This window comes from Rana temporaria, chromosome 5, assembly GCF_905171775.1.
Source record: "Rana temporaria chromosome 5, aRanTem1.1, whole genome shotgun sequence".
NCBI classification, from domain to species: domain Eukaryota; kingdom Metazoa; phylum Chordata; class Amphibia; order Anura; family Ranidae; genus Rana; species Rana temporaria.
In genome coordinates this window covers 411927645-411941418 of record NC_053493.1, presented here as the reverse complement: position 1 = coordinate 411941418, position 13774 = coordinate 411927645, and the positions used below count along the sequence as shown (strand labels likewise).

The following is a 13774-nucleotide window of genomic DNA, read 5'->3' as shown; positions in this document are numbered from 1 at the left end:
TTTAGGCCGATACGTATTCTTCTACCTATTTTTGGTAAAAAAAATCGCAATAAGCGTTTATCGGTTGGTTTGCGCAAAATGTATAGCGTTTACAAAATAGGGGATAGTTTTATTGCATTTTTATAAAAAAAAAATTTTTTACTACTAATGGCGGCGATCAGCGATTTTTTTTCGTGACTGCGACATTATGGCGGACACATCGGACAATTTTGACACATTTTTGGGACCATTGTCATTTTCACAGCAAAAAATGCATTTAAAATGCACTGATTACTGTGAAAATGACAATTGCCGTTTGGGAGTTAACCACAAGGGGGCGCTGAATGGGTTTTGTATGACCTCATCTGTGTTTCTAACTGTAGGGGGGTGTGGCTGTAGGTGTGATGTCATCGATTGTGATTCCCTATATAAGGGAACACACAATCAATGACGGCGCCACAGTAAAGAACGGGGAAGCTGTGTTTACACACAGCTTCCCCGTTCTTCAGCTCCAGGGACCGATCACGGGGCTCCAGGTCTAGCTGATGCTTCTTTCTTCTCTGAGAGACTACAACATATCCTTCTCCCCCTAAGGTAGGGTGACCAGACATCCCCAGTTTCAGGGGACAGTCCCCTGATTGAGGACACTGTCCCCGGACCAAGTCTGTCCCTGGTTTTGTCCCCAGAATGGATTTAATAGGGGGCAGGGGCAATTTCAAAGACAATCAGTGCAGAATTAAAATGAAAAAAAAAAAATAGAATTACACCCCCCCCCCCTGCTCCGCCGTGCCTACTAGCTTAGGGGGGTTGTATTTTTCCCATTATCTGTGCCCCTTTCTGATGATCATGTGCTGGTCGGAGCGAAGGGAATATTTCTTCAGTTTCGGGTGCATGCCCATTCAGCTTCGCTCGCATGTTCTTCTGCCTTGGCTCAAATCCTGGCCAGCCACCTGCCTATCTCCTTGCCTTGCCTGGCGGAGTGATCTTCCTCCGCTCCCCATCCAGTAGTAGCCGGGGCCCAAAGAGTAAGACTTAAGAGGCACTGCGCTGATAAGCCATTTACCTCTGCAGCTAGGGGTTCGGATCCCGGTCTCGGCGACATGTGAATTGAGTTTGGTGGTCTCAGCCCGGCTCCCGGTGGGTGTGCTATGCGAGGTAAGCCTGCGCTTAGTACGCCCACCCCCCTCCCACAAAAACCACCACACTTACACGCACTCGAAATTGGGTTAACATGCACGCACTTTGACCACGCGGTCTCTAAAAAAGAGAGGTGAAGGACTAACGGGGCTGGTTGAGCGGGCAAATCCTCTCACTCCCTTATAGGGAGTCCCTCTGCCCCGTTGGGCTTCAAAGCGGAGCAGGTAGGGCGGGCTGTGTGGGAGGACCCCCTCACACACCCGCCATTGCCACCCGGGGCATGGAGAAAGGTGGCAGATTGCCTCTGGGGGAGGCCTGCCTACTCCCAACTCCTGCAGTCCGGCTCCTCTCTCGAGTACACGCACAAAATACACTTTAAGAAAAAAAAAAGAGGCTGTGAGGCGGCGGCGACGGGCAGAGAGTTGCTAATTGTTGCCATTACTAGTAAAGAAAAAATATGTTTCATTTTAAAAATCTGGTCACCTTACCCTAAGGCAGTCCTTCTCAAATAGTGGGGCGCGCCCCCCTGGGGGGCCGCGAGGCTCCGTAAAGGGGGGCTCGTTTGACCTCGGCAAATACTGCATACTGCAGAGAGAGGGAGCAGCGCGGCGCGATCACTTGAGATTGTCCCAGCCCAGCCCCAGTAGCAGCCCGACGCGGAGGACCACGTGACCCTTTCGAGGAGAACAGACCCAATTGGATAGACAATGACATAATGCTCTATCTTGATTGGCCAAACCCGCCCGGGTGACTCTTTGTAGATACGAAGTGTAGCAGACCCTCAAGTGACATCATGGAAAAAAATTTAACAGGGATGAGAAGACAGGCGGAGAGAGAAGGAGAGAAGGAGATAACAGAAAGTCTCCCGAAGGCTAAGACGAGGACATATGACGAGGCGTATGTAGCGAGGCGTATTCTTTTTTGTAAATTGATCCACATTTCTTTCTTTTTTTATTCTCTTATACGTTAATAAGGATACGGTGTTATGCAGAGGTGTACTTATAACAATTTTATAGACAAATGATACTATTTACAGTCGCGCGGGGGGGGGGGGGGGCGCAAAATGTTTTCTTCTTCCTAGGGGGGGGGGCATGACAGAAAATAATTGAGAAGCACTGCCCTAAGGGGACTGTTCAGTTAGTAACATCAGTACAAGTGCCTATACCCAGCACTCTATTTGCTGACTGAGCGCGTTTAAGTATTCCAGAGTTAATATTTCTATTAATGTAAGGACATTGAAATGAAGAAGTCCCACCCCCTTCTTATTGCTCGCCAGCCTATTCGCTCGCTTGCATTTTCCTTTGCAATGTAAGGACATTGTTATATCTTACTGCTCCATTTGGCCTTTGGTGTTGAGGTTGAGAAGGGAGTGGTTTGACACAAGAGTGGTCACCCCTCTGCCCTCCTCCTGCCTGTTTACGTCGGTTTCAGTAGAGTGTTGCTTAAAGAAATCTTTATATTCTACAATCAGTATTGGTTCTGTGTCGCTATTTTAAATCATTGCTATTATTGTTTTCTTGCTAATGCGAAACTTCCTCAGGGGTCAACTTTGGACCACTGGGGATTTATGCTCATAGCTTTTCAGTAAACCTGGTTCAACTTTTGCACCTACATTGTATGTGTCTTTAACTCTTTGAATATTATTGAAAATGTCTGAACCCGGGGTGTCAGAGGACTTGCATGGTCGTGGCAAACAGTGGGGTACAGGTTCAACAAGCGGCCCTCACAGGGGTAGCACTACATTTATATTTATTACCCATTGGAATACACTTATTGATACCTTGTTTATTTAATATGTTCCTAAAGCACTCCAATTTTTCCCCATTGTTCACTGTTTCTAGGATTTGGTCCCATTTAATATCTTGTAGTGTTGAGCACAGTTTAGAAAGGTTGGCTCTTTTAGCGTGCCTTCTTTTCCTATGATTTATGCTGAATATAAGTATTCTATGATCACTGGAAGTTGGCCCGTATCGCCACACCTGTGACCAGATCTGTGTTATCTGTAATTAATAGATCTAGAAAAGCATTTGTTCTAGTTGGGGCATCCACCAATTGGGACATGAAATTGTTGTCCTGTAAGACCTTTAAGAAATGACGGGCCTTTAAAGAGTTAGCTGTCCCTTCCACCCAGTCGATATCTTCTATAGTTAAAGTCCCCCACTATGATAACATTGCCCTGCCTCGCTTCCATTTCAAACTATTATAAGAGGGCCAACTCCTCCTCATCTTTCAGATTAGGGGGCCTGTAACATACCCCCCACTATTCATTTCCCACTTGTCTCGTCTCTTTGAAGCTCCACCCACAGGGACTCTACCTCCCCCTTTCGTCATTTGCAATGTCGTCCCTCACGTTCACTAGCAAATCATTTTTGGATATAGAGGAAAACTCCTCCTCTTCTACCCTCCCTGTCCCTTTTGATACAATGAATACCCCTGGATAGATGCTGAGCTGTCAAACCACGTTTCTGATACACCCACAAAGTTCAAATCCTCCTTATGTACCAGCAGCTCCAGCTCCTACATTTGTTAGCTAGGCTCCTGGCATTTGTGATCATGCCTATAGGTTTTGTACGGGTACAAATTCTTTCCTTATTATTATTATTTTTTTTAGAGGCTGTAATTATGTTTTGTCAACCCACTCCCCCCAGGGTTTAGGTATTATATTACCACTAATGCCTCTATTAGTACCCTCTGACCCCTGCTCACTGTTGGCTAGCCCTTCCTCTGAACCCTCCCCTTTGTCACCCAGCCTTTCTGGCGTGGCTCGGGGTACAGGTAGTACCTCTGAGAATACCACTTTGGAGGTCCTTCTCTTCAATGTAGTCCCTGAATTTTTTAGGACGCTCCATCTTCCTCTAACTTTGTTATTGGTACCAACATGTACCATGACAGCTGGGTCCTCCCCAGCCCCACCCAATAATCTGTCCACCCGATTCGTGATGTGCCACACCCAAGTGCCTGGTAAACAACTTACCGTTCAGCAATTGTGTTTTTTGTGACAGATTGGCCTATCTATCCTTCTAATAATTGAGTCCCCTGCCACCAGAATATGCTTAACCTTGCCTGTATCCTTGCCCCCTCTTTACCCAAGCAGTCATTCCCCTGCAGCTAGGGGAGGGAAGCTGCTCCAGCAATGCCACCCCTGAGCCGATATCCCCAACATCACGCAACTTGGCATATTTGTTGGGGTGTACCAACTCAGGACTAGCTTGCCTAAGGCTCTTCACTCTACCCCTCCTAACTGTCACCCAGCTACCTACCTCTAGCTTCTGTACCTCCATATCCCCACCCCCTCTCTACTGGCCCCCACCAGCACCTGTTGGATAATGTTCATGGTCCTATCCAGTTTGCCGATGCTTCTCACCGTTGCCACCTGATTAGAACCTGGATCAGGGCTTCCAGAGAAACTACTAGATCACATCTCGCAGTATTCGCTCTTGAACGGTTCTTCAAGGAAAGCATACATGGAGCAAGATGTGCACTGGGTCCCAATCCTGTTGGACATCTTACCTGCTGTTCTAAAGGGATAATCCTTCTCTTCTTCTTTGCTCCTGTCTCACTGATCCCTAGGCCCAAGCTACTCCAAATTACCATGGTATTTCAAGTTACTCCTATTTACCCCAATACTTTAAGTTACTCCAGACTACTCTAAGTAACTCTGAACTGCTCCAATTTATTTCAAGTTGCTCTGGGTCACTGGAAACTGTACTCCACTTACTCCAAATTACTCTCGGTACTCCAAGCTACTCAGTTACTCACAGTACTCCAGCTACTCCCAGTTACTCCCGAACCCACTATTACTTCCAATACCCTGAGTTACTCAGTTACTCCTGATACCCCATGGTATTCACAGTTACTCTCGATACCCGAGTTGTTCACAGTTCATTCCAATACCCCAATTTATTCGCAGTTCCACCTGATACCCTGAGTTGCTCACAAATACCCTGAGTTCCTCCAAGTTATCCCGAATACTTCAATTTACCCCAACCTACATGTTTTATGGAACCCACAGGCCACATCTTTCATTGACCACCAAATGTCTCTTCTGAGCGTCTCTTTAGCCTAGCAAAATCCTGAGACTGTCTCCGGCAACTGCACAGTACTGCAGGAGATGAGTAGTTGCTTGATGATTGCATGGAGACAAATGATTGAAATAACTGATTATTGGTAAGTACTGGGCGACTGAATAGGATGAGTGGTTCTCACACTGTCTATAATTATTCCATAATCTCCTAACATTCCAATACTGTGCTCCCCTGCTTTTTCCAGCTAGTAGTGGTGAGCATTTGCAAACAAACTCCAGAATGGAGCACACAATCACAATGTACATATCAAAAAAGTCTATCAATTCTCTTTAACATAGAAGTTTTAGAAAATCACAGGTGACTCCCTTTATATTTCAGCAAAGGTTCAACAAGAAATTGATGAGGTGACGCAGTCATTGCATCTACCTGGGATTGAAAACAGACCACAACTGCCATACACCAACGCCGTCATCCATGAAATACAGAGAGTCCTAGATTTGGCACCAATTGCTCTCTTTCACGCCGTGACAAAAGACATCGAGTTCCGTGGATACACCCTCCCGAAGGTATAAGACTATGACATACGTCAGCCCATGTTTGTGCCAGAGTGTGCAGATAATAAGGGAAATGGCGATAAAACGCCACTAAAAATGGGAAAAAAAAGGACAAGCATCTGTATCGAGGGAAAGTTGTAGGGTATGGGAGTATAGGCACATTTCTGTATTTCTGGCAGCCAGAAAAGTGACTGCTTTCTTGTTCTGCACGTGACCAGCTACCATTTAGATGTCATACAGCTTGTTAATTCTGAGTTTTTTCTTTTAATGTAACCCTTAGCAGAATGTAATTTACTACAGCAGGGGTAGGCAAACTTGGAGAGGTGGAGATCTCCTTGAACGACATAGAATAGATCAAAGGTCACCAGCCCATAGCTTTTTTCTTTTAGGAGATAACCTAGCATGGCCCCATTAAAAATGAAGGTTTGAAAAGTTTAGGGGACAGTAGCAAGTACTGCTCAATTCAGAGGTCCGCAGTATGTAATGTAGCACCCTTGTCTAGAGGTGACTCTTCATGAGCCAGGGACAATGGCTGGGAGGTCTTCAATATAGAACTCATCCAAAGGAAAGCCAGATGTAAAGTCAAAAAGTGCTAGAAGTCCACTCACCCAGCCTTGATGCAATGACTTTCCTGGGGTCAGTACATGATTGAAGTCAGCATGGGGAGCTTCACAGAGAGAAAGATCATTCACCACTTGTTCAGATTAAGTCTCGTGGAGCAGTGGCTGAATGCGCCTGATTAAAGATGGATGTCTGGGTGCTTGAGGAGTCCATAGAGCATGTGCAGGTCTGGCAAGCTGCATAGGATGTGACATCAGAGAGTCACTCACAGGGTGTCGTGTAATCTGACATGTTTTGCCCGATCAACCTGAGCTTCATCTGGGATCTCCGACCCTTCTAGAAATTCGCCCTGGATGTTTGGCACCATGTGTTTTGATGTGTGTGAAAACATGAAGCGACCAGGCGTATAAGACGACCCCCTAATTTTACATTTTTTTTAAAGATTATTTTGCCTGTACTTACCGTATATGATGACCCCCCCTTCCGAGGCTTCCATCACTTCATATTTCTTCCTTCTGGAGCCATATGCTTCATTCTTGCTGGAGCTGGAGCCATATTCTTCTTCCTTCTTGCTGGAGCCAATCACAGCGAGTGATGTATTCTATTAATTAATACAAAGCCTGCTTGGATTGGCAGAGGCTGTAACATCAGCCCGCGCCTCTCTGACTCTCAAAGCCAATCCGAGCAGGCTACTGTATGTAGCCTGCTCGGATTGGCAGAGGTTGTTACTCCAATCCGAGCAGGTTCTGTATTCATTTGAATACATCGCTCGCCGGGATTAGCTAAGCAGTATATACTGTATGTAGCCGAAGCTACATACAGTATTACCGCATGTATTGACACCCCGTGTATGAAAGGGGTTAAAGCCGTTTAGGACATTCCCTTTCTGAGCACCAAGGCAGCTACCGACACTCCAGTCAGGCGAACAAGACCCATAAGAATAATTCTCCCTCAATAACGAGACGAAGCTCTGTCTTGAGGTTTCAAGCAGGACTGACAATCTTTATTGAAAAGACTACAAGTTTTATGCACCAAAAAAGGAGGTGCATCATATTACTCTGGAAATACACCTGTGACCAGACCTAATTAACATGATAATTACCTAATTCCTTTTAGCAGCCTTGCTGTCTCCTGAACTTTAATACACATTATCACAGGAATCCTTTTTTAATACAATACAGGGTCAATTGGCCCAAGCCCCCATGAAAGGATCCTTGGAAGTTAGTCTGGATTCATTAACATTACAACAAACAGGTGTCTGGGGGTGATGACATTAGCATCGTTAACCAATAGACAGTCGGCCTGTTACATTGAACTTCCTGGAATGCCCAAATAACATCCTTATATTTCTTGAGAGATTGTTAATGAATAGTACTGTCCCATTTGAAGAAGTCCAAGATATTTTTTCTCAGTCACCCTATGTCCCTAATAGACACAGGGTGATTTAGACATAAGAGGTGCATGGGGAGCTAAAGCAAGGGTATCTCATACTTTCTAAGAAATTCTGGGTTCCACGGGCCCTCCCATTATACCGCACATCCAGCAGGCATCCGAGCAGCTGACCTGGCATATAAGACGATATAAAAGGTAGTCTTATACGCCAGCAAATACGGTACCAAATGAGTGCAGCGCTAAGTGAACATAAATAATCAATAAATGTGATATGTGACCCTCCTAATGTGGATGGTCAGTACAATCTCCCGATCCTCAGTAAAGTGCAAGTGCTCAAAAATCCACATGGATTCCCAATCATAAGCAGCATGTAAATAAATAGATGAAGTGATGAAGATAAATATGAATAATCAATGCGATAATTAAACAATGTCCTTATAAACAAATAAATTATGAATGGTTCAATCCATAGTGAATATGAAAAATACAAAATCCAATATATGTGAATAAAAAGTGAGATGCTATAGAAAGAAGCTCTTCACTTTGATCCACCTTTGTGCATGCGACAAATCACTCCTAGTGCAACCCTTCACTGGATGTGCCCTTACCCTAAGGCTTAATAAAAACACATGTAACAGTGGTTAATCCTCTATTTGTTCCTCCTTCCTTATGGTATGTATCTTAGGCAACCGATTCCACCATGTAATACTCCTTACTGATAGTCACCAGTGCCCTCCTCTCACATCACCCACTAGTTTTGTCACAGCCTCGTGACTTCCTCTGGGAGATATGGTTGGAAGTCACGAGGCTGTGACGAAACTAGTAGGGGAGATTGGAGGGCTGACGTAGGAGGAAGTATTTGGAAAAACGACCAGAGCTGCAGAGCCAGATCTCAGGTGAAACCACCGTCTCCCCACACAGGTTGTTTGCACACAGGCTGTTTTTAATATGGAAAATGTGAGTTGAGATATATATATATATATATATATATATATATAACATATAATGCATGTGGGTGATGTAAGACCTCCTCTGGCCTCCTTTGACCCCAGATGAAGTGTTGTAACACGAAACGTGTCGGGAGGACTCCACTGCCGCCTCACTTGTATATATAAGCGTTTGTTATCTCAGCTACATGTAAGTGCAATAGCTGTAATAAATATTTTATATATTTTAAAAACGAGATCATGCTATGTGGCCATTTTCCTTTTCCATCTCCTCATATTGCTGATATTCACTGAGAACAAGTTTCGGTATCCATCATCAATTTCCACTATATGTTTTGCTGCACTTTACCATCGATGATCGGAGGTCATGGTGTACATCTAACTAGGATTCTCCCAGTTATCGACATCTTGGTTCATTCCATACATGCTCGTTTTGATTCACGGAGACATAAGTCCCCCTGAGTCCATCCTTTGCGGTAAGCTCACACTTACCGGTGGTGGGTCATTATACTTTGCACAAGAAGTCACGATTTTGTATTTTCAAGAAACATTTGGAAGTTGTTTCCCCTTCTTCAATTTTACACTTTATTTCATTTTTTCCTGGCACTTGGTGGACTATTCATTTTTTCAATATTTATGGACTTTAGTTCATTCTTTTTTGGTACACTATATTTGATTGTTTATGTCACAGTGAGCCATCATCATTTAGTTACTGCTAGTTATTATTAATTGTGTCATTTGTTTATTGTATACAATACTGGATATCACATTTTGTATTGTTTAAGCACTACACTTACACACCCATTTTGCTTTTTTCAACCACCCTGTTCGCGGCTATACCGTATACTGGCAGCACAGGGTTATTTACATAAAATACCTCCTCTGGTGACTATCAGAAAAGAGTATTACATGGTAGAATCGGTTGCCTAAGATACATACCAAAGGAAGGAGGAACAAAAAAAGGGAATACCCCAAAGGATTAACCACCGTTACACATTTTTTTTATTAATCCTTAAAGTGCTTGTAAGGCTTTGTTTTTTTTTGTTTTTTTTTTAAATAGCGAACATATACTTCCCTCCACTGTACAGTTCGTTTTGCACAGAGTGGCCCTGATCCTCGACTTTTGGGGTCCCCCAGCGGCGCTGGTAGCTCCTTCTAGCAACCTATAACCCCCTCTAGGAGAAATGCTCTCCCAGGCGTTACCTTGCGGACACGTTCCCGAGTCATTGGACTTGATTGACAGCAGCGGGAGCCAATGGCTGCGCTGCTATCAAGCTATCCACTCGAGAGCCGAGACAACGGGCAGAGAGGAAGAGCATGTCTCCGACAGGGGAATACAGGACTCATGTGAGTAAAATGGGGGGGCTGGGGGGGACGGTCAGTGACAGAATTTTTTTCACCTTAATGCATAGGATGCATTAAGGTGAAAAAACACAAGGGTTTACAACCCCTTTAAGGTAAGGGCACATCCGGTGAAGGGTCGCACAAGGAGTAATTTGTCACATGCACAGAGGTGGATCAAAGTGAAGAGCTTCTGTCTATAGCATCTCGCCTTTTATTCACATATATTGGACTATTATATTGTTCATATTCACTATAGATTGGACTATTCATCATTTATTTGTTTATAAGGACATTGTTTAATTATCGCAACGATTATTCATATTTATCTACATCACTTCATCTTTACACAGACACAGCCCTGGGATCTGCTGGGCTGGCTGATTGGTGTGGTCTCTCCTGTTCCCGTCTGGCCCGCCCCTAACCTAGCACTTGCCTTGACTGTAATATAGAATGCTGCTGTTATCTGAGATGTGGCAGTGGTGGTCAGGAGTGGCGGCGTGGTCGTGGTTGCCATCACGGGCACCATCACGGTCGTTGTCTGCCTGTCAGACGGTTGCAATTGACAGGTAGATCATGATCGATGAGTAGCTTACCCGGATACCACAGTGTACAAAAGCCAATAAGGAACAAGTTTCTTGTCCTGTTTGGGCCCATGTATACTTTGTATTTACTCCGGATTATTATACTCTTCCTAGTTATTCCAACATTTACTGCTAGATAAATAAGTCAAATTTTGTGTATTTAGCTTGTTACGGACATTGACATGATGTAATTGGCACTGAGCCTGTATGATGTGTTTTTACTCGTGTACAATAGTTTCTCTCTCTTCCCTTTACCAGGGTACCATCATCCTTCCATTCCTGACATCGGTGCTTAATGACCCTTCTCAATGGGAGACACCAGAACGGTTCAACCCCGGGCACTTCCTGGATGAGCAGGGTCAGTTCCGCAATCGGGTGGCCTTCATGCCATTCTCAGCAGGTGAGAAATCCACAACATTATTCTGTCAGTGTCAGACTGGAGTGAACAATTTCTTCTCGCTAATACATTGCCTTGAAAAAAGTATTCATACCCCTTGGAATTTTTCGAATTGTGTCATGTTACAACCAAAAAAGTAAATGTATTTTATTGGGATTTTATGTGATAAACCAACACAAAGTGTCACACAATTGTGAAGTGGAAGGAAAATAGTTTTCAAATTTTTTACAAATATGTGAAAAGTAAGGCGTGCATTTGTATTCAGCCCCCTTTACTCCGAATACCCCTAACTAAAATCTAGTTGAACCAATTGCCTTCAGATGCCACCAAATTAGTAGAGTCCACCTGTGAGTAATTTAATCTTAGTATAAATACAGCTGTTCTGTGAAGCCCTCAGAGGTTTGTTCGAGAACCTTAGTGAACAAACGAAATCATGAAGGCCAAGGAACACACCAGACAGGTCAGGGATAAAGTTGTGGAGAAGGATAAAGCCGGGTTAGGTTATAAAATATATCCCAAGCTTTGAACATCTCACGGAGCTCTATTCAATCCATCATCTGAAAATGGAAAGAGTATGGCACAACTGCAAGCCTACCAAGACATGGCCATCCAACTATGAGAATCTAGGAGAATGATTAAGTGGAGAACACTGCTGTGCAGGAAACCAGAGGATCAACGCAAAAGGGGGCTTTGTCCAAGATTTGGTGGATCCAGATTCCATATATAGATCCAGGAATTCACTCCTCAGTTCTTGTCCTGCGCTGATCTTCAAGCTTGTGCGAAATATTACTGACAAATAACAGAATAACACTAGTTATAAATAAGTGTTACTGATTTGGGCTAGGCAAATCATTTGATGCGTTTGATAAAATATGACAAAATGCAGTAAGATTTATAGTTCTGCCTCATTTCCCTCAACTCTTCTACAGGAAAGCGTGTTTGTGCCGGAGAGAATTTGGCCCGAATGGAGCTCTTCCTACTCCTCTCAGCTATGCTACAGAATTTCACCTTCAAGCTGCCCCCGGGAACTGAGCGTCGGGACGCCAAATGGCTGAATGCTAATAAACGTGACATTATTTCTGATGCTGAGCTGTGTGCCGTGCCCCGAGCATTACCCACTAAGTAACTCGTTATGAAAAGAGCATCTTAGGGTTTCTTTGTGGCGGACTTCAATACACAAGTATAATAATATAAACACACAATTAAAACTTTAACATGTTTTGTTATAATCTGTCTAAAAAGTTTAGTTAATAACAATATCAATGAATTTTGTTGGGTCCCGCTCACATACAAATAGTTACATACATACAAAACACATATGAAGTGCTGTCATTAACAATTAGTAATGGTATGTGGGATATTGGTATTGCGCAGGTGAAAACAATAAACATAAGTGACCAAAAAGCATCTGGCAATCACACAACAGAACAGTTTGTGTAAAAAACATACATTTCCACCCTATAGAAGTGATAGTAAAGTGCAACAACACATAAAATGACAAAAAGTCAATGCAAAAAAATGTCCAAAGGAAGATAGGTGATAAAGTCTTTCAAATCGTTTCCAAAGGATGATAAACGACCATACACCCAAGTGCACCTTTCACCGCGATAATACAAGATGTACTCTTACTGGTTCTTTAGACTCCACATTATAGGATTCACAAAACATGGAGGATCAATCCATTGGATATAAGTGGGGATAGTGTCACGGCTGACCATGCTGGTTCTCACTCTTTCTCACAGGTGTCATACAAAGAAAAGGGAGAATGTCCACATTCTGTGTAAAATGTGGCATTTATAAATGAAAAGTTTCCCTGGTTAAAATCTGCAGATCAAAGATCAGGCTGTTGTGGTGTAGGAGGACATAGATTCCATAATGCCCCTATGACGTCACACACAGATATAAGAAAGGTACTTCCAGCTAAACCCAGTTAACCTGCCAACATCCCTAATATGATAGAATCAAAAAAGGAGATACTCCCCCATAATAAATGGGACTTTAGCCGAAGCGGAAGTAAAGATAAAATACAATATAATTGTATTCAAGATAAATATACACATATATGAATTATAAATTCTCAAACCGAGAAGCGATTGACGTCACATATGACGAAACATTTAGGGTGGAGTCTATGTCCTACTACACCATGCCAGCCTGATCTTTGATCTGCAGATTTTAACCTGGGAAACTTTTCATTTATATGCCGCATTTTACTGGACTTGTGTAAGTTATTCAGCAACGCTTTAATAAAACCACCATACGGTTTTACACTATGTGGACATTCTCTCTTTTCTTTACATGACACCTATGAGAGAGTGAGAACCAGCATGGTCAGCCGTGACACTATCCCCACTTATGTCCAAATGGATAGATCCTCCATGTTTTGTGAATTGGTCTGTTCGCTGTCTGTTTAGACTCCTATAATGTGGCGTCTAGAGATCCGGTAAGAGTACATCTTGTATTATCACGGTGAAAGGTGCACTTGGGTGTATGGTCATTTATCATCCTTTGGACACGATTTTAAAGACTTTATCACCTATCTTCCTTTGGACATTTTTTTTTGGATTGACTTTCGTCATTTTATGTGTTGTTGCACTTCATTATAACTTGTATAGCGCGGCAGTTTTTTTAACATTACATTTTTATTACATTTTTCCGTATAACAAAAACAATATGGGAAAGAAATCAAATATATGGAGTAGTACCTAAAAGGATCATGTAACAAGCCCATTGTGTTTTGTAATCTAATATATACGAACTGCGCCTCTGAAGTTAAAAATGTTGCTGATTAAGTAAATATATATTGTTTGCGATAAAACGGTGTGCACATAGTCAGGAAGTTTGGTTGGCTGTGGTC

The 13774-nt window shown here is 43.1% G+C and overlaps 1 protein-coding gene across 2 annotated transcripts in view; it reads left to right on the top strand.

Annotated features, from left to right (window-relative positions):
- The window catches only part of LOC120941574 (cytochrome P450 2C29-like), a 59635-nt gene extending 47489 nt beyond the window's left edge, over window positions 1-12146 (top strand). For both annotated transcript variants that reach the window (XM_040355054.1, XM_040355055.1), the window contains exons 8-10: window positions 5520-5707; window positions 10779-10920; window positions 11847-12146. In XM_040355054.1, coding sequence (XP_040210988.1) covers window positions 5520-5707; window positions 10779-10920; window positions 11847-12043 — 527 coding nt within the window. In that variant the 3' untranslated portion in view covers window positions 12044-12146. The remainder of the gene's footprint in view (window positions 1-5519; window positions 5708-10778; window positions 10921-11846) is intronic.
- The last annotated feature ends 1628 nt before the right edge of the window (window positions 12147-13774 follow it).